The sequence below is a fragment of the Passer montanus genome, unplaced genomic scaffold (assembly GCF_014805655.1).
Source record: "Passer montanus isolate IOZ18808 unplaced genomic scaffold, ASM1480565v1 scaffold60, whole genome shotgun sequence".
Lineage (NCBI taxonomy): Eukaryota > Metazoa > Chordata > Aves > Passeriformes > Passeridae > Passer > Passer montanus.
The window spans coordinates 3,781,489-3,808,427 of NW_024371038.1; the positions used below are offsets into that span (position 1 = coordinate 3,781,489).

The following is a 26,939-nucleotide window of genomic DNA, read 5'->3' on the forward strand; positions in this document are numbered from 1 at the left end:
AAGGACAGCTAATTCTGTGAGAGAGTCTGATCCTGGGACTCAGATAGCTGGCCAGATTTAATCTAGAAGATAAAACCTCTTTTTTATTGTAGGGAGAGGGAAGGAATGTACCAGTAAAAATAGATGTTTGTCAATTAAAACTATAAATTTTGTAAGGCTATAACAGTGCAAAAATGAAAACCGATTTTTCACTTGATATGATATGGCTCCCAAACTTCTCTTTTAGTAAAGGAAAATGTAGACAAAGTAAAAAATTGACAGAGGAATCCAAAGTCAGGGTCAATACTGACAATATTTGGGAGTTTTGTTTGTTTTGTGGGTTTGGGCTTTTTTTAATAAAATTGTTGTGACTTTGGTAAAATATTGGTTCTGATTTAATTGCATTTTCTGTTCAGATTGAGAGCTTAGAGAAGAAACTCCAGCATTCTAAAGATGAGCTTCGTGAAAAAGAGTTTGAATTGCTCCAGAGAGATCAGGAAATAAATCAGCTGAAGAAAAAAAGAATTAAAGAAACCAACATGGCCTAGAAGCTCTTGGAAAGGTAAAACATACCTTGGATAGACAACAAATTATCAATTTTTAATGCCATACTGTACTGCCTAGAAGAAATTATATAGTGTCTGTTTAGTATAAGTGTCATTACTTCTCCCAGAATCATTGTATTCTATATCCCCTAAGTTTAATTATTTTAAAATTACAGACTTTATGGCAAAGCCTTAATTGTCTGCTTTCGGTGGAGAAATTTGGTTACTGATTTATCTTTAGGGACATGATTTTCTGGCTATGGATGATATGGTCTTCCTTGAAAGGAAACAAAGCAATATGCTTTATGATGAGAGCTTCTTATGACTTAGCACCTGTCTTGTGAAAATTATTGCATCAAAGGCCACGAAGCTCTAGCATGCTGGTAGGAAGGAGAAGTGAGAATTTTTTGGCCTAATGAATGGGAGTGTGTGGAGGGACTCAAGAAGACAGCTAATTTGTGAATTATACAAATCTTTGGTTTGGTGCCTGAATCAGTCTCTACAAGTACAAATGGGACCTGAGATAAACAGGCTTCTGCAGAAATAAGTTCAGTCAAGGATGATTCCAAGCAAGAGCAGAACACCAAAGCCAAGATGGCCTCTGCCACTTTGGTTATGCTGCATTTATGTGTTTGTTTTCCCTAGGGTGAGGCATCAGAGAAGCCTCATTTCTGTGTGAACACAAAGGCCTTTGGTCTGTATTCTAGATCACGAGGGCTTTGCTGTGTCACAGCTGAATGTGAAGGTTGTTTCACTGCAAATTAAAGCAATGTCAGCTCTGCCATCTTGAATTCCTTTGGGTTATTGATGATGATCAAGAACAGGACAGTGACTGCTGCTACCTTTCACACATACCATTAACAATTTCTAACTTTTCTTAAGGGATGATTGTGAAAGAAAGCATTTCCTAGCTAGCCCCTGTATAATTTGCTGACTAGACTCTTTCTTTCCAGATAAATTGTCTTGTTTTTGCTAAGGAATACCAGGTAGGAAGAGGCTAAAGAATGATATAAGAAAGGCTTTGAAAATAGACCTACTCTGGTCATATGCCTACCAAGACTTGAGATAAGGAAATGAAATTTTATTTTCATTGCAGTGAAGTAGGTAAAAACCCACTGGATTTTAGAAGTATTCTGTACAAACCATGAAATATGTTGCAAAGGGCTTCTGGCTCCATTTAGAATATAATATTTAGAATATTATATGGTTCCTTCTTTGTTTAAAAATTAAGTATATTAACATAACGCAAGAAAACACTTTCTCCATTAGTAACACATTGCAGACTGGTTAACCAGACTTCCACAGAAATTTTCTGTCCTAGTTCTAAAAAATAAATTGCCTAATCTATTTAGGGAAAAGGGGTGGAGAGGCAGTGTGTATGTCTTGCCCAGGGGTACAGTCTGTCTCATTCTTTTTCTTCTTAATACATTGCCTTCCTTGCTTATTACAGAAAATATATTAGCTCAGGGAAGGAATTGCTGGGAGGGTTGATTTGTGTTCTAGTCCACTCTGTCCCTTTGGGACTCATAAAATAACCAGGTCACAGAGTTTTCAGTTGAATCATTCTTTGTTCTTACTGTGCTTCAATCTGCAGTGAAGATTTTGTAACAATACAGCACTCGGCTACCCTTAGAAGCTGTAAATATTCAAAATAAAGGAACTGAAAATATCTTCCTGAACACTAAGAATGGCTTTTTTCATTTTTCTGGGAAATTGAAGTAATTTTCTTTATTAAAAAAAAAAAGGCAGACTGGATTTACAGCAAACTAATTTTTTGTGGCCATAGTTCCTTCTGAAATGGGAAGTAAAATTGTATTAAAATGAAGTAAGAAAAAATTAGTGCTTGCAATGACTGACTTTTCTAAAAAGTGATTTTTACAACATTTTTGAAAAACTGTGCATAGCATAAAAAATAGGAATTACTGTAATCTTTCATTTGTTAGCTGTAAGCTGCTTATATGCTACTTACAAGTGTTTGTGTACAGTATGTATAGCATTCCTCTTAAAGAATAAACACCTAGCTAAGCATGGATAGATAAACAGAGAACCAACATAACCTCTTTTTAAATTTATGAGGTACAGGAACCTTAGTGGAATATGATGTGAAACAGTAGTGGCTGATAGTTGTGTTCCAGCACTAGCTAATGTAAACATGGCTGCTGTAGATATATCCTGAAGACAACTAAAACTCTATTTTTTTCTATAAATGAATAATTAGATCCAGCATATACACTTGTTTTTAAAAGGAGGGGTAGGGATAGTAAAGCTCTAGAAACTAACAAAAAACTGTAACCTCAAACATGCTGTGTTTGGCTCATTAATTTCTCTACACAGCTTCATTTGTTTTGCTATTTTTCTCTCTTGGTGTTGGTGGACATCATAGGCTTTTCCCTCTTGATACCTTGATACTGTGGATGGGGTTTCTACAGACACTTCCTGAACTGTTAGCAACTTAAGAACAACAATGCAATCCTACATGAATCTTTAGCCTCATGCAGAGGAGTTATTTCAAAAGACAGTGTTCATTTAGGCTGTACAAAATTTTTACAAGGATTTGCATATGAAGATTTCTTCTCAAAACTATTCTACCTAATGTTTTCCTTCTTATCTGCTGGAACTTAATATGGTATTGGAAAATTTGTGAGTTGTGCTTTTGGAGAAAGCAAATGTACTTCAGTTACAAGAACAATGAACAAAAATGCATTAATAACATAAATCAGGATTTGAGATGGCAGCCGTGGACTTGAGACCTGCTGTTAGTTTTCTTGAATTTGTAAGATAAAGTTTAATAATGAAAAGTAACATGTTGGTACAAATGGATTTAGATATGGTCATCACATATTTTGTTTCAGGTGCAAGAACTGTGAAGGAATCACTGCTGCTGCCCATTGGACAATTCCCTACCCAGGGATGCTGCTGCTGGCATCATCACTGTGCATTCAAAGAGGACATTTTAAAGTTATATTTCTAAATAAGGCATGTAGTTATTTGTACTGAAGCAGACCACAACCTTTTTATTTTTCCAACTGTTATTGAGATTATTGCCTTCATATAAAAACATATTAATTTATCTTTTATACTTCAGAATAAAACGATTTATTTTAAGTTGTGGGGATTAATTTCAGCTGTCATCTTTTTCAAAGGTTTTTAAATTATGTGCTTGTTTAATATCTCACTTCTAACTAAAAGCACAATGGTGCTACCTTATTAGCAATTTTTGTTTGGGACAATTTTATCTTGTTTTGTACAAATGCAGTGATGCAGACACAACATATTATTAAAATGTACCTGTTTGTAAGATGTTTTGGGACACTGATTTGATCATAGACACTGGCAAAACCTGCTTGCTTTACTCCAAGCAGTATCTTTAAGATGCACAGGGTTGTGGGAAAGGGCCATAAAGCTTGAGGTTGTTTCTTTTGAGATTTTTAATCAAACAAAAATCCACACAAAAATTCCCATTGATTAAATTCACATCATAACTATGCATTCTAAAACATATTTATTTCCAGGTTTCCAAAAGTATTGCACAATTAACCTGGTATGAATGGCTAGTGGCCCCACTTTTGTATTTACATAAGCATCAGTAACTGCAAATATGCTTTTGAGGCATCAGTCTAAGTCTGATTAATGCACACATGATTTAGGTGCACTAAGATGTGATTCATACTTCAGAAATCAAGTTACTGAAGTTATTTGATGTAAAGAAGAGGAATAGAATTGAATGTGTTTCAGTTTGAATACAAGGCCTCAGTTAAGTGTTTTGTATATTAAAAGTGTGTCTTAGCCAACAAACCTATCTGAGGTATCCAGAAACTCTGCAAGTGGCAGTTTGCTAAACTCCTTGGGCAGTACTGGCTCTTTCACTTTATGTAAACACGTTCCACAAATGCCACATGTTCCACGTTTAGTGGTTCTGCAAAACCAGCCACACATTCTGCTACCATTGATAAGTCAAGATACACTCATCTAAAGTATTTCTGCAGTTTCAGATTATTTATTCTGCTATTGTGGAAATTATGATGTGACAAAACCCACTGTTACAGAAATACATATATTGTGTGTTTTAAATCAAGCTATTTTTTCTCTACATAACTGTAAAGGGAAAATCTTAGAATTAGATTGACTGGTGCAATAATTTAAATTAAACTGTTTTTATTTTTAACTCTCACATCACTTTGCCTTCAGCCTAGAAGTGTATGCATCAAATTTCTGACAGATTTTTTTAAAGCAGTGGACTATATAAGCCCTTCAAACCAGGATTTCAAGTGGAAAATATAACCAGTCCTTAATTACAGCTGCATCACAACACTAATGGAATTCCACTAACTAGCATTGTATAATGCCTCATTTGCTCCTCCTACATGCACTAAATATAAATGTGCATGAGCAGCAAAAGCAATTTGCCTAATCTCTGAATCAGCTAAATAGCATTTGCACTGAAATTTTGTCTGTATGCTAACTTATCTGGTTAAACTGTGGGACAAACTTGATAAATAAGGAGAATCATAATTATATTTTATCTTTAGATGTTTTGCTATTTTGTTGCTTGCCTGAGAAGTTAAGGATTCCACTTATACTGTTCAAGCCAATTTATTTCTTTTGGAAAGGATGGACTTTTTAAAACATAATTTCTGTTAAATATTTCTGTGGTGTCCTACTTTTCTTGAGTTACTATCCAATTTACATCTATGCAAATCCTGGAACACTAAGTTCATTCTTCTGAAGTGTGTTGCATTTACATGGGGTTGTTGTGTCTTGAAAAACATTTTACTGTGTATAATGGCATTGCAATTAGCTGAATGCTGTTCATAAGGCTAATTGCTTATTAAGGTTTTTCTTTTTCCTGTCACTCAGGACAGAAACAAGGGACTGATTTTCTTCCTGAATGTAGTATACCTACAGTTACTGTATGTTAAACATGAATTGCACTGAAGTGCCCGCCCAAATGCCCCTTTTTAATCCACAGTTTATGTGTAAAATGTTTTCTCCAAAACCTAGACATCAGGCCAGTTCTTATTTTTTTAAATTTCTGACGTGTCAGTTGCAGAATCAGAAGTGTTGAGATTTCAGTCTTAGCAAGAATGTAATGAGGCTGGTCTGTTCAATGTTTCCTGTCAGTTCTCCACTGCATGCTTGCTGACTTTCTCTGTTCTTGGTTGGGAACACTGCCAAAAGGAAATCTGAGGAGTCTGTCCAACAAATTGTTTCCTTCTGAGTTCCCATCCCATTTTGCAATTTGGGTTGTTTTTTTCTGTAATGCCTATAAGACTCTTACAATAGTAAGGCATCAGGGAAGAAATCCATTTCTCAATGTGCTGTAAAAGAACCAGGAGGTGCTGTAGGTGTAGGAATTCTGAAGAGCTTTAGCAGGGGGATCCCACTCTGGGTGCAGTTTACTTTCCAGAGATGTGAGTGCAGAACTTAGCACTACAGACCAATGGTAATTGTGGAAAAGACTTTTCCTGCTAGCACTGTGCAAACTAGTTATTCTATTAAAAACAATCCATGTAGTTTACAAGTGCCTCAGTTTATAGATTAGTCAAATTCTGTATTGATCAGTTTTGATAATGCAGATTATAAGCACATGTAGGAGCATCTGCTTCTGTTTTGTTTAGTTGGAGATTATCCCTTAATCATGCATGGTCCAGGTGTGCATTTTCAGATTTGTTGACTCAGGGAAGGTGGAGATAGTATTAAAGGCCAGTCACATTATGCTGTAGTTACATTTATGTTGTTGCTCCTGTGAAGAATTGAACCACTCAGTGAAGAGGATGGCAAGAAGAAATGTCCTCATTACAGGTTGCTCCTCAGGAATTGGACTGGCATTAGCTGTAAAAATGGCAAAAGATGAACAGAAAAGATTTAAAGGTAACAGTCTATCTGTTCTTTATCTTTACAAAAACATACCATTTGAGATGGTGCTGGTTTTTTCTCTGTGATTTAACAGATGGTTGTATTCAGTTTGGTGACTCGTTTCTGGTTCGTTTTCCTCTTCTCCTGTTGAGAAAATCCAGTGAAAAGATACTGATTTCTGTAAGCAGTTGATATTTCTGTACCTTTATTGAAATGGATCAACTATTGGAGCTGAATAGTGTACACACACCTGCAATGAAAAAGGACAGTAGTAAAAAAGAAATATCTGATAATATCTGTAGTTTATGCTGCTCTGGGTATATGTTCACAGCTGTGGTTAGCTTTGCTTCTGGCTACTAAAATCTGTGTATATACAGGCCCATGTCCATTTGAAGACCAAAGCAATGACTTTAGGTAAACAGTTTCTAAATTTGCAATTTTTTGCTTAAAGCACATTTCATTATTCCAAGCCTGTGTAGGCAGGTGAACAAAAGGGCTGGGCTTTGTCTTATTGCTGCAAAGCAGGGTATTTGCTATGATTGAAAATGGATGGCAAGGTGAAGGCAGCAATCTGTGGCAATTCAGTCACAGTGTTTTCCTGCTAACTGACAGGAGGCAGATCTAGAGCTTTCTGAGCCGTTAGGCTACAATAACAACTAATTTCAATTTTGAGAAGTAGCTTACAAAAACATTTTTTCAACCTAAGGAGTTATGTCTTCACTTTTTAATAAAATGATGGTTGTCCTGCTAAATAGTGTGGTCATTGAAAAAAAAAAAGGTAAACCTAGAATGCAGAATTAGGGTTTGGATACCTAAAAACAATTTAGTGGCATAATTTGACACCCATTTTTTTAATATTTTAGTGACAGTATTATCCTTTATACACCCCGTGTTCTTCATTATGCAGAGCTTCTTCTTTTTAATTTCTTGAGGATTTCATAACCAGACTGGGAAATTAGTGACACTATATGCTAAAAATAGAATCTTTTAGTTTTTATCTGGTTTCTATCACTGATATTAAGACCTGGATGTAAAAGCACTGTTCTTTAATACTTCTCAGTAGGAGTGCCATGGTACAGATTTGATTTCTGGTGTGTTGCAGTGTTTGCCACAATGAGGAACCTGGCCAAGAAAGCACCACTGGAGGAAGCTGCAGGTCACAGGCTGGGCAAAACCCTCGAGATTAAACAGCTGGATGTCTGTGATGAGCAGTCTATTAAAACCTGTGTGAACAGCATCCCTGACAGAAGGATTGATGTCCTGGGCAAGTACAGGATGTGTGTGCTATCAACAGATACCAGATTTCTGTACAGCATTGTCTCAAATACCCTGGAGAAGTTTCATTAGTGTACTTTTTAAATTATCAAAATAATAATAATTACATAGTATATTTTGGTGAAGATTCTTAAGACTTCATGCAGATATAAGTGAATTGAATCTCACCCAGCTTCCATGAAGTAGGGAAGATGGTTTTCCCTGTTTACAAAGGAGAAACTTGATCACAGGGAGGTGTCTTGGATGAAACCATATACTTTTGTAGTAAATGTGAGAAATTTTGCCTAAACTGGCACCTTCATGAGCAAGACTTTCCACACTATTGATGAAGCATAGACCTTTATACAATGATGGTAACTCCTGTCTGCACTAAGAAAGCAACAGCACTGGGAATTAGCAAGTAAAAGAACAAATGCAAAAAAATAGGGATGTTTCCATTTTGTATTGAGAATTGAAATGGTACTTTACAAATCATTCAGTAATAAGTGTTTTCATTTTGTTTTGCTAAAAATAAATATTAGTATCTTATTGGAACTACTTACACCATCAGCTATTAAGTCTTACCTACTAGAAAATTATGGACTTGCCTTTTTTCTCATTAATTATTAAAGCAGTGCTTAACAAGTATTTCTGCAAAATTTATTATACTCTAATTTGATGTACTACTCCTAGAGCAGAATGCCAGTCCTGTCATCATTCCCCACTTATAAATATCTAGGAGGCAAATAAAGATCAATGGAATTGTGTGTTTGTTTATTTTGTTGGGGGGGTTACTTCCTCTTGAAGATTGATGAATGATTATAAAACAAAAACCAGACCAAAATATGGCTTGGTATATCACTTTTTGAAGCTTTCTATTAATTCCTATGGGTATTGACTGTAGCTTCCAATTCTTAATACTGAATTATAAAAAAATACAAGTAATTCTTGACTTATTTTCCTGTAATCCCTTTTTATTTTTTTTTAAAAAGGACTAATCAGAAATAAATTAGTTAAAATGAAAAATAGCAGATAATTTAAATTTGATTAAAAGCATGATTAAAAATAAAGACATATGGAAATGTCAAATGTATTTGGAAAGCTCTACTGACTAACATCTTTTAATCCTTTCTTTAAGGATTATTTAGGATCATTTAGGATCATTTAACCCTTAATCCTCACATTCCTTTCAAATGCTTTCCAGTAACAATTACAAGTTGATGTTGATGGATGTTTTTCCTGCTGTTGTCTCCCATTCTGTGCAGTGAGCAATGCTGGAATGGGGCTCATTGGACCTATTGAATGTCAGACCATCGAGGAAATGAAAACTGTGATGGACACCAACTTCTTCGGCCTGGTTCGACTCCTGAAGGAGATCTTGCCTGACATGAAGAGGAGAAAGAGTGGCCATATAGTTATAATAAGCAGTGTTATGGGAATACAAGGTAAAGTTAGTGTTCCTGTTTACTTGAGCTAAGAGTTCAGTGTTCAAAATCCAAAGCTTTCCTCCTTTTAGGGAAAAAAAAAAGTAGGAGCTGGCATATCTGACTCTTGTGCTTTGTAATGCTGAAGTTCCAACTATAAAAAGCACTTGGTGAGTTTTATGCATCCAGGTAGTTTGTTACTACACAGCTATTCTCACAGCATTTTAACAACAAAACCTGCAGGGTAATTTTTTTTAAAGTTTTAACTTAAACTGTAATTAAAAAAAAAAAATTGTTGTATTTTTATTATCTGGAAAATAGGGCTTAGCATTACTTTTCTCTTTCCTCTTGGAAAAAATTAGGGGAACAGACAGTCATGTTTACTGTGCTCTGCACAGTAGTAATAGAATAAAATCCAATCCTGGACAGCTGTACCACCTTTTTGTAAAGTTTCTCATCTCGCAACACTCGAGAGTCAAATTTTAGTGACAGATAATGATATTCCTACTCTTGTGTCCCACCCTGTCTAGCTGTTTGGTTTTGTTTTTTTTTATTACAACTGTGACATTGATCTTACCTGGATTATTCTGGTGAGCAAGGGTCCTCCATCAAACTCCAAGAACTGGTATTTTAATAGAACACTTACCCTCCACCTCAATGGATTGATGTAGTGCTTTTTCTAAATTGCTCAGATGCAAGCTGGATCTCTTGCATAATTGTATCTCCTGCATTACACTGCGCCTCTGTGTTCATCTAGAGTCTATTAAAGTCTTGCTGATAAATAATGCAGATGGTATTATATTTACAGACAATTTCATATCTTAGACTACAAAATAATATCATCCAGGGAGACCACAGCATCAGCTAGGGGGAGGAAAAGCATTAGTCAAGCATCTTTGCTAGACTAAGCAATTCTGATAACATATGCAAAAATTGGTATTTAGATTCAGTGTGCACAAGGACTTTTCTAATGCTTTCTAGCATGACTGTAGAAACTTTGGGAAAACACGTGTTCCTAAAATCAAACCATTAGTATGTTGGATAAAATCACATTCTCAGGATGTTTTGTTTGTACCATCAGGTATCTTATTTAATGATGTTTATGCTGCATCTAAGTTTGCTGTGGAAGGATTCTGTGAAAGTTTAGCTATACAAGCACTCAAGTTCAAGCTGCAGTAAGTATTGATCCACTGGTGTAAATGGTATTGATCCACTTGTGTCAATTGTATATTAGATAGTTTAAAATATATTCAGAGGTAGGAAAAAAATCTTTAAAGCTTGCTGCTAAATAGACTGAGAAGCCCTTGAAAACTACATCACAAAAGACATAGAAATGCCCACACTCTTCACATTATATAAGCAAATAAAAAGATCTAGATGTTAGAATAAACATTCTCTTGAAGAGTTAAAGGCTATTTAGCTTTGGATAAAATACAGTTCATGCAATGCTTCTGAAAACAGATTCTTACATACAATATCACAGGAATAAAATTATAAATTTGACCTGTGATCTTTCCCCTTAGAAAGGATAATGTCCTTAGGCAATTCACAAATAAAAAAGTTCAAGGGCTCATAGAGACTGAGCAGTGCAAATCCATCAGAATGTTACAGGATGAGATACCTGTAATGAAGGGAGGTGGGAGGGAAGTGAGGAGTGCGATGTACTATTCCTAACATTTTAGATAGCATTTAGGAGGCCAGTCCTGTTCATTGTCTGTGGGACTTCAGGTTTGGTTTGTCACATGTATATTCACACTCTTGTAATTCTCCTACTATTCTTTGTGCAAACTCCAATAACTGGTAAATGTCCATTGCATCTCTGTGTGTCTAAGCATTTAGGCCTTGTGGAAAAAAAGACAGCTGCTGTTGTGGAATTTCAGAGACAGAACTGTGATGCTGCATATTGCTCTGCAAAGTTTGGAGGGATTTAAAATAAATGTAATAATACACAGGATATACCACAATTCATAATGAGATTTCAAGAGTATAAGACACAGCAAAAAAGAGGTTATAAAAGGAAGTATAATAAAACAAATTCAAGGTCTAATGGGAAGAGTGATGCAGAAGAAAGGGCTTAATTCCAGCAGTAGCTGGAATTCTGCTGTGAAGGTCAATAGCTTGATGTAGTTTTAAAGAAGAGCCTTTAGAACATCCCCTGAAGAACTCAAGTCCAGTAAGGGCCCAATCCCAAAGAGTGTTTTGATAAACACAGTGGCTGTGTTTATCAAAATAAAAACTTTCAGATCTGGCAGCAGCCAGAATCTGTCCACCCACAGTAAAAATCTCTGTATTGTATTTTATTATTATGTAGTGGTAGGATCTTAAATTATGTAACACTAACAGCTTGACAAACAAAATCTATGTTTGGGCAATTCCCCCATCTCTTTCAGCTACTTCTAGTATTATCATGAGAAACAAAGAAACCTATGCAGGACTTGGTCCAGAAAGTCATGCATTTTGTTACTATCCATTAATTATTTTTCTTAATATCTGGTAAGTCCTTGTGAATAAATCACCCTTAGATTCCACAGCTGTGAGACAGCAGGTAACAACTGCACTCATTTATGTCATGAATTAAGTTACAGCACTTCTCTGAAAATGAAACTGTGCAGGTTTCTACTACTGCATGTGATGGGTAGGAGGAGCAGCACAGCAGCAATGCACTATGGATTGCCTTTACAGAAAGTACTGGTATTTACTGTTTGCTAGTGCAACTCCTCAGTGTTCCTTCTGGAGAAGGATTGAGGGTGTATTTTCCATGGAGGATAGTCAACAACCAGTTAACCTTTTGTCGTTTTTTTTTTTTTTTAACAGGTTAAGTTTGATTGAACCAGGCCCCGTGGTTACAGAGTTTGAAAGAAAAGTGTTTGAAGATGGAATGAAAATGGATCTTTCAGCTGCAGATGAAGAAACAGCTGAGATGTTTACTAATATTTACCTTAAAAATTACAAACAAATTTTCCAGAGCCTGGGACAAAGTGCTGAAGATGTTGCAGAGGTAACTCATCAAAAATTCATCTTTTTTTCTTCTTTGTACTTTATGAGTGCAGTGGTTGGTGGGTTTTTCTGGTAGAAGCAGTCAATTTAATTAAAGGTAATGTACACAAAAAGTTTTTTTAAAAATTCCAAGTATTTTCAGTGTTTTAAACAAAACTCTACAAAAGAATGGTCATTTTGAAGTATTGACGATAAATATGAATTGTAATTTCAATACCACTGAGATATTAGATGCCCATTACATCCTCTGGTGAAGTCTGAATATTCTGCATTGTTACCATCCATCCACCCAGGGTTCCCAGCATGGGTGAAGCTCTGTTCCTTCCCATCTCACTCATAATCCCTCCTCTAAGGGAAGTTCACACAGCCACCCCAGGCCACCAAGGCACAATAAAAGAAACATGGATGGTGCTTGGAGCTTCCTGCAGGAAGACAAGTTTAGGCAAGCTGTGGGAGGGGATGATGATTTCAGGTGTTTGCTGCTAAGGAACAGCTTCAGTGTCAACGGAAGATTGCCAGATCTTGCTGCAAAAGGCACTGTCCTGATCCTTCACCAATGAACTGCAAAAGAGAGATTCTACCTACTGTGGGCATATAAGCCCACAATCATTTGGAAGACTACTCAGGATACTTAAGTTGTCAGGTGCTATCTGGTACAGAAAAACAGAAATAGAAGAATAAATAAGAAATACTTCTTATAACCTTCAAATATTTCAAGAAGAATTTCTAATGATCTAATAAAACTATATACAGGGTTTTACATAATTCCAGCACTTTATTCTTCTTCGTTTCCACTGAAAATTGGGTTTTTACTTTACTATCTTGGTAAAGGTTCTTTTAAAATTCTATTTCTCCATCTCTACAGCATACAGTAAAGATAATTCTTGCAGAAAATCCACCTTTTCGCCACCAGACCAACACCTTGTATACTCCCATGACAACTCTGAAGTATGCAGACCCAAATGGAGATCTACCCATTGACATATTCTACAAAATGGTTTTTCAGCATGACAAAATCTTCAGTGCAAGTCTCAACTTCATCAAATTGCTAAGGTGGAGAAGCAGAAAGAGCTTTGACCTGGGAAAACCTTCACAATAAGTATGAGATTATATAGTGCAAATTGGAATTACTTTTTGTAGCTACTGACGACACAGTGTTATTCAAATGCCTTTGCTCTGTAATTATGAAAAGGCATGCAAGATATTTTTTGAGCTTAGCTAAGATATTAATTTCAATGTGTATCTCTTGAATGTTACTGTTTGCAGAACCTTGCAATTAAAATCCTCTAACTATAGCTTTATTCTGTTTAGTGTTTGCTTTCTCCAGAGATGTTTTCTTAGGAGTATGAACACTGACTGATATTTGTGTATTCAATATTAACCTGACCTCCTTCACTTGGATATAATACACACTGAGGGGTGTACAGTATGCAAATGATTTAGATTCTTAATATCATAAAAATGTCTTTACTTATTAGGGTAGAATTGGTAATCGCTCAGTCACACTGGCATTCTCATTTCCAGAAGTTAGATCTATTTATCAGCAACATAAGAGAAAGTCTCATCAATCTTTAAGTGTAACTAGTAGAATATTTATTATGCATATATATTATTATATTTTGAATGTTTCCTTTATATGCAATGGTTACAAGCACATTGCACTTAGTGAGCAATAAAATGGTTTTTTAAAGCATCCTAAAATAAAATATCTTCTTACTGTCTGGGTACTACTTTTTGAAAACAAAGTATTGTCAGTTATAAGCAATCTCAATCCACTAAATGCCTTCAGTAGATTCGGTGTCTGACACAGAACCCTCTTGTTCCAAGCTCTGCTAGTGAGTATGTGTTACACCAAAATTCTGCCAGTGGAGCAGGCGAGGCCTGCAGGAGCCGGCGGCAGGGCTGCTCCCGGTGCTGACCGTGCCCGGCATTCCCGTTCCTGCCCTGTCCCTGTGTCACCCAGGCCAGCTGAGCTCCCCGCCATGCAGGAGCTGTCCTTGTCCTCCCTTCAGTGCTGAGGGCCAGCACCTGATTCCGTGCTGGGACCCGCAGCGGCCCCGCCCTGCCCTGCCCTGCCTCGCCCCGCAGGGGCTCCGGGCCGTGCGGGTTTGAGCCCCGCAGGAGCTCCGGGCTCGCCGTGCACTGGTGGCGCTTTCGGTGCTGCCCGGGGTGCAGGGACGGCCCCGGGGCGGCAGGCACGGGACCGAGGGACAGGAGAGGCCCCCAGGCGCTCCCGGCTCACACCTCCTGCAAAACACCGGGCCTGGAGCCCGCAGAGGTGAACAGCCGCGACAACGAGAGCAGGAATTAAATGGCAGCAGCGCGCTGCTGGGGCTGAAGGGAGCTGGCAAAGGGCCTCCCTGCTGAGGGCCGGCACAGGGCACTGCCCGGACACATGCACGGAGGGGCCGGGCACCGGGAGCCCCTCGGCTCGCTCGGGCCGCATTCCCGGGCGGGTTTTTCCTTCGCAGCACACACCAAGGCAAGACCGGGACCGTGGGTTTAATGAGCCCTCCACAAACACCACCGTGGTCTGGCTAATTCTGTCTCACGCAACCCTCACGCTACTGGTTATGGAGTGGGTGAGAGCAGAGAATACAGTGTAATGGATGGCTGCCGAGCAAAACCAGCCCTGGTGCAAGTCGTGAATTAACTGCGGATGAAGCACCGCGCCTGTCCTGCCTCGGGGACAAGCCTGGCGGAGCCGCGGGCAGGGGCGGGCTGGGCCCGAGCGCAGCTCCCGGCACAGGAGCGGCCCCGGGACCCCTCGCCGCCGCCTGCACGTGGCAGCGCGGCCTTTCCGGCGCTCCCGGCGGCGGAAGCTGCTCCCGCTTCCGGCGGAAGCGCCGTCCCTCGCAGGTTGAGCCGGAGTCGGAGCGTTTCCGCCTCGCGGCCGCCGCACGGCCGGGGCCAGCCGAGCCGAGCCGAGCGAGCCGCGCCGCTCCCCTCACACTGCTCTTAAGGCAGCGCCGCCGGCGGCCGAAGGATGTGGCGGAGGCGACAGTGGCAGGCGCCGCGGCCGAGGGAGCCCTGAGCCCGAGCAGCGCTTCCCGGCCCCGCGACCCCCCGGCCCGTCCGCGACCCCCGGCCCGGCCCCCGCCGTCCCCCGCCCCTCGGCGACGTCGCCCTCCGCGGCCCCGCCCGCCCCCGCCGGGTCCCCGCGCCCTGGAGCCCCGCGCGGGCGCTGAGCGCAGCCCGTGAGCCCAGCGCAGCCAGGATGGCCTCGTCGTCCGGCAACGACGACGACCTCACCATCCCCAGGGCTGCCATCAACAAGATGATCAAAGAGACGCTGCCCAACGTCCGCGTGGCGAACGACGCCCGGGAGCTGGTGGTCAACTGCTGCACTGAGTTCATCCACCTCATCTCCTCCGAGGCCAACGAGATCTGCAACAAATCGGAGAAGAAAACTATCTCCCCGGAACACGTCATACAAGGTGAGCCTCCGCGGGCGCTGTGCCGCTGCCGGGTCGGGCACCTGTGAGCCGCTCCTGTCCCGTGCCCTTTCGGCTCTCCGTGCCTTGTGCTGCGTAGGACACAAAAGGCAGGGGCTCGTGAGGCTGTGCAGGAGCAGCGTGTGCTGTCCGGCTCGCCGGCCGCGCTGCACAGGGGCTGCCTTTGTGTGGCGAGAGCCGCTCTGGGTGTGCTCAGCGCCAGCTCCGGTTTGTGCTTCACAGAAGCCTGTGATGCTGTGAGCCAAGTCACCGAGTCTCTTCCTCGTACCTGTGAAACGAGCTCTGCTCTTTCGAATGGATGTGCAGCGCGTTTTAGGAACCTGAATTAGTAAATGTCTTTCTAGCTGGAGATCGATTATGTGGGGCCCAGGCTTTATTCCATGGTAGTCTTATCTGGAATCGCTAAAGGGTATATTTCTTTAGGGCTGTCCTACAGTCTGTTGTTTAATGTTGGATCTTCGTATCTGTTGCAGAGAGCATTTAAGCGTGACCTATGCCCGTGTATGTTTCTGTGCTGTTGACTTGCACTTCTGCTTGCTTGAATAAAAGGCGAGTTCTCTCTCCGTGTCGTTTGTTTTTCTTTAAATTCTGTCGCAAATAAGGAGTTTTCTTGCCTCATCCTGAAGTCTGCATTAGGCATATTTTTTTTTTTTTTTTTTCAGAACTCCTTTGCTTCTTAAGCCGGGGCTGTTGGTACCGGTGTTTGCTGCAAACAAATTTATAGCAGCAGTAGTGAAAGATTACTTTACTCGGCTGCCTAGTGGAGATATTAACAGCAGCATTTGCAGTACAGCTATTTTCAGGGCTGTGATGATATCAAGTTATTTTAAAAATGTTGTGGTTGTATGATTTTTTGAAGCAATATTTGCTGTTTCAGCAAAAAAAAAAAAAAAAATTGGTTCTCTTGAAGTTTACTAGCTTCCTCGCCAGAGGAGGTTCAAGTACTTGACTGGGTCAAGAACTGCAAAAGAAAATAAGTAGCATGTGTGAGCTTTAATGTTAAATGAAATGCATGTAAGCTTGGAAGTTTAGCAAAGTAGCTCCATCACAGAAGCCTAGGATGTGAAGTAAAACCTGTGCTTACACATGGAAGAGTACTTTAGGTGTGATGCTCTTTAATACATGGCTAATTTTTTCAAGTCGCCACAAAAAACATTTGAGGTTAGTTCTTAACGCAGGAATAGATGTGATCTTTAAGACTGAGGGCATGCACTTTTGTGTATGAAAGTATTTTGTACCCAGTAGTGGTGGTTTGTAGAAAAGATTTCACCTATTGCTGTCCTAGGCTTAGTCTGGGTTTTTTTTGGAAAACAATTTGAGACTAAAATGAGTGTGCATAACATCAGCAGATGGTCCCATGCCAAGTGTTTTGCTGGGTTCTATGTCCTTGTATTATCATGTTAGAGTTAGAAAAAGTTATTTTCAAATGAAATCTATACTTTGTAATAAATTATTGCAATGTATCCATTTTTGTAATGTTCTAGAGATGGAATGGATTCTCTGCTGTGCTTATGTTTAAGGAAGCTGTAATTGCTATTAGCTCCTTTCAGATGCTGGTCAGCTGGCAGATGATCCCTGTGTGAGGTTTGAGGGTTGTGGTTGCCAGTTTTGGAAACAGCCATTGTGTAGGTGGAGTATTTCAGCATTTTCATCCATCTTCATACATTCTAGATTCTTGCTGTTTTGAATGCCTCTTGATGCAGCAGCTTCATGACAATGATGCTAGTAACAAATGAGGCAATTGAAATCTGTTTGTTGTGGTCATCCATGTGTCTTCTTCCTTCTGGATGCTTAGCAGTCAGATGAGGCTAATGGCCATCAATCACACCTGCTCCAGCCTAAGCACAAGGTGCTGCCCAGAGGACTCCTTGTACTCTCCAAGCTGGATCTGGCAATTGCAGCTAGAACTGACCCTTTTGAGAATTTAGGGCAGAGCAGGGTTTCCTCTCAGAGGAGTTTGCTGGCTGTAAACAAGTTACTAGATGGGGAGCAAGAGGCAGGAAGGGTGTTTTGCTGGGCCAGAAGAAGGGGAAAAGGCACTCTGCAGTTGGTGACACTGCCACTGGACTGGTTGGAGCTGGGGTGAGGCTGCACTTGGTCACTGTGCTGAGGTGTTTGGCACAGTGGTGCTGGAGACACCCCTTCCTTGGCTGCACTGTTAAAGTGATTGTGTGGCCGAGCAAGAACTCTCTCTCCACCCTTGGGTTATGCTTGGGATAGATGAGGTCCTTGCTGTGTGTTACTGTGTGATAGCCCTGGCACAGTGCTGTCAGCAGCTTAGGGAGGGGAAAGCAGAGGCTTCTTGCATCCCATTAGAGACCTGAGTGGATAGATGCTCTCAGACTATGCCAACACTCACTGCTGGTAACAAAATGCAAGACAGCTTTCTTGGAGAGTACCCAAAAGCATCAAGACTATGCAATAGTTGTAAGCAGAGGTCTCCACATTTATTGTTGAATTCCACCATCAGGAACCAAGTTGTGAATCTGCAGCTCTAGTAAGCAAATGAATGTTCTGCCATCCTGGAACAGAAAATGGAATCATTTGAGTGTTATGTGACTTGTGACAAAGCAGGCTTTTTATGAGAAATGAAATTTTCACAGAATTCTGAAAATGATGATTTGTAAAATCACCTTTTTTATGAACTCAGTTACTTTTGATTACTTGGTCTACACGGAATTGTTGTGCAGTAAGGTAGGCTGTGGATTGATGTCAAATCTTGTCTCTTCATGGACTGTTAGGATACTGACATGTGTATGTTAGCACCTAATTTTAAAGGAGTCCCACACAGCTGTTCATGTTTGGGATTTGATTTTGGAAGGTTTTTTTTTCTTTGAAAGGAGCATAAAAATTTAAAAATCTCAGATATTAATGACTTGATTTTATAAAATAAAAGTAGTACTAACTATGTGTCACTGATTACTCAGAGACCTGCACCTTCATGCAGTCATTAAGAGTAGGAGGAAGCAGGGGAAAGGATAATTGTGATCTGGTGTTTGTAAATATGAGTTGTGTTATGCCAATTGCCGTATTTTGGAATTCAGCTGTTTACATTTGGTGGGATAGTTGTAGCCTCAGGAAGATACTAAATTTTTAGCAATCTGGATAGGATGGTATGTTTAATACTCAAAAAATAGAAAGGCTTTGAATTTTGATGAAATAGCGTCTCTGATACAGTACTAATCACTTGTCCCACATTTTAGCACCATGCTGGTATAAAGGGATTCATATTCCTTCCATTCATATGTGTGCTGTAAGCCTTGGTGTGCTTCAAGAAGATGGTAAACTTTGTAAGTTGTTTCACAGGCAGTAGAATTTTGATGCAGTAGATCTATGATGTATAAATAATAATAATATATGGTCCTTCATAACTTTGTTATATTGAATAATTGTAAAAATCTGTCTTGGTTGTATCACATGGGGGGTTGAATTTTATTTTTGTGCATGTCTGTGCTATATTCAATTCATAATTGTAAGTTCTTCCATTCATTTATTTTCTTTTCAAGACCGTGTAAAATTTCTGTAAAAACACATCTTGCTGTTAACTTCAGACTCAGCAGTTGCTCATACTCTGGTGCAGCAGATTGCCAAGCCTGGTCTTTTGACAAGCACCTCTCGTTTTGCGTGATGGTTTGTCTTAGTGAGGTTAGGCTTGTAGGTTTCTTCAGTTTGGTTTAAAAAGTATGACCTAAAGAAGTTTACTGTATGTACTGTTTACATTTTAAAATTGAATGAGTTCTTAAATATCTGTAGAGTATTAAGATAAGCAGTTCTGGACTGTGAGACGTGGATTTGCCTCCTCTCTGCTGAGGCTGGATGAAACAAGTTTCTGAAGCTTTTTGGTAATTCTCCTAGAAACTGTGGGCTAATTGGAAGAAGTGTTTCCAATGTCTGTGTGTGGGCTGAGGCTGAACTGGCACACTGTCTCTGAAGTAATTTGATTATCTCTAAATCAGTTTGTCTTTTAACTTCTTTTTTTTTTTTTTTAAGAAATAAGTATGATGTGAATTTCTTTGCCAGGTTCTCTGTTAAGGGGAAGGTGGTGCTGTGTGACTGGAGGGCAGCAGCCACGGCCTGTTGGAGAAGACAGTGTGTGAGCTCTCTCCCTTAGCACAAGTTGGAAGCTGAACTCTTAGAGAATGCCTTTGGGTTTTGTTTAGATTATGGTACCATGATGTGCTGTTGTAGTTATGGCTAGGAAAATGTTGCTTACAAAACTAGTGTTAGAATATTGTCTGAGTTACTGTAAGTAAGATTTGTTTATAACGAGTTGTTGATTGCTGTTGTGCAGTTTCGTGCTAGCTTGTCACGAAAGTTTGAAATTAGGATAAAGGTTAAAGCAGCTCCTGTCTTGTAAACTCTGAATTGTGTAAATGCTGGAAATTAACCATGTTTTTTATTTAACTGATACTTGTGTCTAGTATAATTGGTGTTTATGTAATGTTTCCAGTATATTCTGTAATAGGTTCATTTTGGGTGTGTGTGAAGGCATGTTGTAGTAAATGGTGCATGAGGAAACTGCCTTTTGTCACATGTGCTACCTGAGTTTTTAAAATCCTTTCTGCTACCTTTGCATTCTTTAAAAAAACTGTTGTTGCAGGGTATAGCTGCTTTAATGATTTCTTTGGGCAGATAACAGTGCAGGATTTTAGTTTCTGAATACATTTTAATGTGGAGATAAATAGGAGTTCTGTTGAGAAATAAAACAAGAGCTTATACATAACTTTATATAGCTTTATATATGTGTACTATGCATTTTTGTATATAGGAATTTAGATACTGAAAGACAAAAATTAAAATTCAGCAACCCAACATAATATAATTTATTTCTGCCTTTTTGAAGGGTGTGTGATCACTTGACATGCATCACTTCTGCTCTGTTATAGGTTGCTAATTTGCCTTCTACTGAAGACTTGAAAAACCTGGAAAGGTAGAATCTCTGGGAGAAAATTCAGTTAGGAAGGACTTCTTAGCTGTATAAATTTTGTCAATTCTGATATAGAAAAGATGGGGAAAAGTGGTCTTTTGGAGAATAATGCCTATCTCTAGCAAAGTGTATCTGAAAGCCCTGAATCCTATGCAAGTGCAAGCTTCTTTGGTTGTGTTTGATGAACCTTAATTTTTTAAGCCTAAAAACTTGTATTACTACAGGACATAGCACAAGAGGGAGGGAAAATAGTTGTCAGATCTTTTTAAGAGCAGAGATTTTTGTCACCAGATGATAGGAAAGTTACCAAATATTTTGCTTTTTTTTTCTGTTGTTTTAACTAAAATCAATATCTATTATCAGAAACTTTATGAAAGGTAACCACTGTCTTTTCTCTTTTTTTTTTTTTTTTTCTTCTTTCTAGCGCTAGAAAGTTTGGGGTTTGGCTCCTATATCACTGAAGTAAAAGAAGTCTTACAAGAATGCAAAACAGTAGCACTAAAGAGAAGAAAGGCCAGTTCACGCTTGGAGAACCTCGGCATTCCGGAAGAAGAGCTACTAAGGCAGCAACAGGAATTATTTGCACAAGTAAGTGAAGCAATTCTTGTCCTGGTGAGGTTGGAATCATTAATGCTGCAGGTCTAGGGCCACACAAACGTGCACACCTCAAGAAATATCCCTTTCCTTGTGAATTGATGTGGCATCTAAAATGCTATTGATCGTGGCCTGCTTGAATTGGGGAATGTGGAGTTAACAAATAAGAGGCTGCTACTTGATACTTCTGTGATTTGACATACAGGACTTTGTATGTGAACATATTTCATATTCTAGCTTAAAAAAGCGTGGGGTTTTGCTGCTACTTGAGTATTTCCAGTCTCTCATGGAGAATACATTAAGAATTAGTTGACAAAGTAAAAGAATAACAGCTGGTTTCTAGGAAATTACCCATTTGAAGCATTAAAAAGTGAAAATGGCTTTTCTGTTTCTGACCATCAGTGCATAAATGTTATTTCTTATACTTGGAAAGAAACTTTATTCTTGGCAAGACTATAATTGAGTGAATTCATGCATAAATTTTTAAAGAGGCTATTGAGGCATGGAAAAAGCATTTGTCTGCAAATAGTGTACTCACACACATATATACACATTCTCCTTCATCCCAGCCTTATCCCCTTCCAGCTTTCCCAGACAGTTTATCATCTCCCAGTTTGACTAAAATATGATTATATTTTTTTTCTCTGTCTTTCTGTTAACTACTCTCTTAGTTTGACAAGACCATTCTCTAAACTAAGAGCTTGGAAAGTTATCTGGTATTTCTCTTTTCTCTTAACCAAGGCCAGAGTCTTATTTTCTCACTTTGCTTACTCTGATTTCCTCTGATGAAAATGCTTATTCAGTTAATGTCTGATTACTGTGACCTTCTCTCCCCTTTGCAATACTTTTATCTTGCTGAGACTGTTGTTTTTCATCTCATGACATGCCAACTACTTTAATCTTTATTGCATGATGAATTTTAAAGCATTTAAAATTTCAGCATACCGTGTAGCTATTGCAATGAACTAGTTATGATCAAGTCACATGTGCCTAACTCTTGTTAGACTGTACTAAATTAGAAGGACCAGTATGGCTGCTTCTGGATTTTGGGTAAGATTGACAAATAGGCAGTTGGATTCCTGATTTTTCCTTACTATTTTGTTCAAGTAACTCAGCATGATACACAAAATAAAAAAGCAGCAAAACCAAGGTATATTAAGGGACTACTAGCTCCAGAGTATCACTGAAAAAAATAAATTAAAAAAATTTGCTGAAACCTCCTTATACAAGCTACACTTTGTCTAAGGAATGACAACTTGAAGAATATTCTTTTAAAATTCTGTTACTGTGCCTTAACTTCTAATTTAAGACAGCACATGCCAGTTTGACAAGATTATATGAATGCTTTTTAAAAATAGTGTTTGGTAATATGGAAAATGTTTGCTTAGATTCAAGGATGACAGTCTCATTTTTCAAAAATAGTAGCTGTAATGTGCTGTTGGAGGTACTGTAATTAGTCTTTAAAATAGTTACACACATGCATGCTTATTTATTTGTTTCAATATTTTTAATATTCTAGAGCATGACACTAATGCTGACTTCTTGCTCTCTTTTGAAAATACCTGCCTGTTATTGTTATGGATATTTGACACCTCTGGCTTGGATGATTGTTAATATTTGAAATCAGGGAGTGTATTATCCCAATATCTTTGTCTAAGTTTTTGTGCAAGACAGGGGTCTTCATAGATTTGGGGTTTTTTTGAGGCTGCCTCACTGAACTTGTGCAGTAAATGAATTAAGTTTACCAGATGCTTATAGAGTTTCTTGATCAGTCCAACTCAAAGGAGTTCTTCAGTATGTGGGTTTTTTCTCTCTTCCCGTTTCTGGAATGGTGAAGTGTTGCATTACAGATGTGGCTGTGAGGGTGGGCACTGCCCAAGTGATGCATCCAGTGTGAAGTGCTGGGCCTGTGTTTCCTGGAGCATGCACGTGTATCAGCTCTCAGTGCACTGTAAACTTCTCTGCACAGGCTCAGGAGGGAGCCCTGTAGTTACCTCCTGTCTGATAAATATTTGTGCCTTCCTATGTGGACAGATGCTGCTGCCTTTCCTTTGAAACTTTACAACGTCTTAAATTGCATTCCAGCCCTTGTAACTGTGCTACCACTTTAAGTATGAAATACTGAAAAGTTTTCCTTGAGAAGAGATTTCTACTTCTGTATTTTTTTACTGCTAGAACCGAAGAAAATGTGACACTTTGTAATAATAAGGGAACACTCCCCTTTTTTTTTTCCCATTGCTAAGTTGACAGACAGGGTTTGATTGTTTTCCAGACATTATCTTTTGGTATCTTATAGTTTGCAAAACTGAAAAAAATTGATGCTTTGGAAAAAAAAAATAGGAGTGCAGTAGGATTAGAAAGGAAATTAAAATAGTCTTAATGATGACTTGTAAAGGTAGAAGAGTAAAATAGACTGGAAATTTTTCATTTTGAGAACTTTCTTTTAATGTTCAGTCAAAATAGAAATTGTAGTTGTAACTTTAACACAATCAGTTAGTGTATTGCTGAAATCAAGAGGAGTTACCAAAAAACAAGTGAAAACCCTGGAGAGAAAAATGGAGATTCATCAGCTGAACTATTTGAAATGTTGTTGAGAATCTTTTGCACTTTTCAGTAGAAGTCTGTACCTTTCTGTAGCAAAGCCATCCTCAGTTGTCACACCTGAATTTGAGAAGACCCTGCCTTGCTCTGTTTTGCACAGATTGCTTAGCAAAGTAAGATAATGGCTTGCTTTGTTTTTATGATAATGTGTGCCTCTGTGGTTCAGTTGGATGATTTCATAGTTGGAAGTTTTGTTATTTGTAATCAACAAAGCAATGCTATTCCCATCTCTGAACTGTGATTAAATGTTAAGATCCCTTGAAACTGATGTCTAAAGTTTCCTTTGCTTAGCCACAGTTAAATTTTTCATTAGTTAGTGGTTCAGCACAGTTGTTACAGTGGACCTTAAGTACACTAGTTTCTGTCTGTTGTTTTTGTAAGTGTAAGGCCTTGAAACAGTGTTGTCTTCAGAGGGAAAGAGAATGTAGCTAAACTTCTTGGTACAAATTATTAAGGTACTTCTCAATGTGGTTTTGCATATGCAATTAATAAAAACCCAGAAAAAATATTAAAAAAGGAATCTGCAGGTACAGATAAAAATGTGTTTAAAGAGAATCTGTTCTAGAGGTTCTTCACGAGCTATGCGTGGCCTTAACAATTAAATTCGTGTCTCTAGGCTAGACAACAGCAAGCAGAACTGGCACAGCAGGAATGGCTACAGATGCAACAAGCAGCTCAACAGGCACAGCTCGCTGCTGCCTCAGCCAGTGCATCCAATCAGGCAGGATCTTCTCAGGATGAAGATGATGAAGATGATATCTGAAAATCACCAGCTGAGTTGTCTTACTAAGAAATACTTTTCCTGCACAATGAAAACAGTGAAATGAATGCTTACCTGTAAGTTTGTATGCATCGTGGACTGGCAGTTGGTATTCTAGGGGTGTCTGCTGTTGTGTGCTGTACATGTATAAACTGTCTTTTTTGAACTCTTGAAGATTTAAGGTTCAGTATCATATCAACTTTGGATTTTTAATGGTGTATATGGAAATTTTAGATAGCAGTGCGTCATTTATTTGATCAATAAACAGTGTTACAATAAACAACATGTTTATAAAATATAGTGAGATTTATACAAAAAGCTCTAAATCCACATTTGCATTTCTTCCCTTTTAACTAAACTATAAAATCTTACTTAGAATTTTTAATTGTTTTTGGGGGGAGTGGTACAGTAGACATAATCTGTTAACGTGGAAAAAAAAAAGTAGAGTTCAGCATAGAAGAGTCTGAATTCTTAGTTCTTTTTAAAATGAGGATGTATATGGCAATAAATATTATATATGCTCGAATACCACACTTGTTAAAATTTGAAAATTATACATTTTCACCAAGCTAGGAAAAGGTATGTTTAATAGGAGTTGTACAAATTCAGTCTTTTTTTTGTATAGGGGTGAAAAAAAATAAACCCATGGTTTTATTATGACATCCTTTTGACAGTCCTAATTGAGTATTTCAAAGACTGCCTGGTTTGAAGAACTAACTCTTCTATTACTTCACTCCAGTTTAATGTTAACTGTTGTTGATGGTATTTTGTAGTCCAGATTTATTCATATTGTTGAAATATAAAGCTGGAACTTAAAGAAACAAAATTGTTTGTTCTGCTGATGTGACAGGGAGTGATTAAGTATTTAAGACCAAGAAGGCAGAAGCTGACCCTAACAGCATGTTTGTCAAAAAGAGAGAATTTATTTAACCTTGATTAGTCATTGTCAGCATAATGCTAACATTCTCCAGACTAGACTGCCACTGGATTACTAAGATACCTTGTTGAAAGACAACATTTTCTTCACTCAGATTGGTTTGTAGGTAAGTCCAGGTTTCTGATAAATTGTTCCCCAAGAGTGATCAGCAGCAATACATGAAACAGAAATGATGTACTTGTCCTTTTGATAGTTCTGTTGATTTAATGGATGAGCAGCTGTCCTTTGTGTTGAAATAAAGCACAGTAGTGTCCATTGCTGAGTTTTAATGTGTTACTTGAAGTAATACTGGCATATCTTCTGGTACACTAATCTGAGCAGACTAGAAAAGCCACTTGCATGCTGCTGTAGATGACCCACAGCTGTCTAACAGTGCGGATGGTTTTACCAACTGACTCCTCAGCGAGTTGCTCTAGTTGGAATTCTTGAGGAGGCTGCAGCAGTCTGTTTACATGAGGATGCAAACAGCAAATGGTGGGCCCATTTTTACATAAAGATCTGAACAAGGTACAATTGGCATGTATTCAGATCTCAGTCGCATGGTGACTTTTGATTTAAATTTGAGATATGTTAAGTTGCATATTGAATAAATGTGAACATGTCTTTAAAAGCAGTAATGCAGTGAAAACCCAGAACAGTATTTGTTTGAATGTTTAATTTTAAAAAACTAAAAAAAAAAAACCCAACTATCCTGGATACCACATAAAATATGTTAGGCAAGGTTTGACTGAGGAAGTGGTTTTCTGTAAAGGTTTAAGTACCAAAGGTAGAAAATCTAGTCTAGTGATACAATGTTAATGTGCAGTGTTGGCTTTTCTAATTTGTACTGTAACACCTTCACACTTTCTATTTTAAATGAGTCTTTTCCTTCTAAATAATACTAGGTATATTTTCACACCTTTCTTTTCTGATGCAGAAATCAGGTTAACATTTTACTGCATCTGGTATGTATGGTGTAATGTTTGAATTTTTGTGACCTTTCTTTTTGGACATTCTTGTGCTTTTTCATATGCTGTATTCTTCAAGCAATAAAATTCTGATGTGTTTTTATAAAATTGCTTTTATATTTAATGAACAGTCTGTCTTCTTCATTTCCTTTATAAACAAGAAAAAGACTACTTATACCCTGTTTTTATTTTGGCTTACTGGACACTTTGTGACCTGAAGTCTTTACAGTCGGAGTGCTGTTGGATTGGATTGCTGTGCACTGGGGTTGTTATTGCTTGCAAACAGTATTTCTGGGCTTGACCTGCTCTTTTCCTCTTGGCAATTGCATTTAGTATGTATGTATTGTTATAGCTTGACATTCTGCACCTGAGAAGCTGCACAAAAGCCCTGTAGATTGTGTACCAGCTGCTGAAATGCTTTCATAAAGTGAAAGGCTACAGGCAGAGGCTGAGGTGGTAAGAATTTAATTTAATGTAGTCATGATTAGAGATTACTTATTCAGCCATTTTTCCCCAAGTATGAAAATAAACTCTGGCACTTTCAGGGAGAACCTTCACTTGGCTTCAACAAACAAATTTTGCTTACTTTGCTCTTGTGCTTCCATGCAGGAGCTGCTCAGTCAAGACAGATTTCTGAATTTATGGTACCTCTGATGATTTTGG

The 26,939-nt window shown here is 38.6% G+C and overlaps 3 protein-coding genes across 3 annotated transcripts in view; all 3 read left to right on the forward strand.

Moving 5' to 3' along the window:
- The window catches only part of CCDC18 (coiled-coil domain containing 18), a 22,530-nt gene extending 17,851 nt beyond the window's left edge, over window positions 1-4,679 (forward strand). Inside the window, exons 24-25 of the mRNA XM_039727083.1 lie at window positions 396-541; window positions 3,377-4,679. Of these exons, the coding sequence (XP_039583017.1) occupies window positions 396-527 (132 nt within the window). The 3' untranslated portion in view covers window positions 528-541; window positions 3,377-4,679. The remainder of the gene's footprint in view (window positions 1-395; window positions 542-3,376) is intronic.
- Window positions 4,680-4,892: 213 nt separating this feature from the next.
- LOC120510831 (retinol dehydrogenase 8-like) lies at window positions 4,893-14,081 on the forward strand. The gene is made up of 6 exons (XM_039727085.1): window positions 4,893-6,395; window positions 7,483-7,644; window positions 8,900-9,079; window positions 10,140-10,233; window positions 11,873-12,056; window positions 12,921-14,081. Exons 1-6 carry the CDS (start codon window positions 6,299-6,301, stop codon window positions 13,152-13,154), a joined length of 951 nt encoding a protein of 316 aa, XP_039583019.1. The 5' UTR covers window positions 4,893-6,298; the 3' UTR covers window positions 13,155-14,081.
- Window positions 14,082-14,888: 807 nt separating this feature from the next.
- On the forward strand, window positions 14,889-26,384 carry DR1 (down-regulator of transcription 1). Its single transcript, XM_039727156.1, has 3 exons — window positions 14,889-15,492; window positions 20,862-21,025; window positions 24,249-26,384. The coding sequence occupies exons 1-3, from the start codon at window positions 15,273-15,275 to the stop codon at window positions 24,393-24,395; spliced, it is 531 nt and encodes a 176-aa protein (XP_039583090.1). The 5' UTR covers window positions 14,889-15,272; the 3' UTR covers window positions 24,396-26,384.
- Window positions 26,385-26,939: the final 555 nt, after the last annotated feature.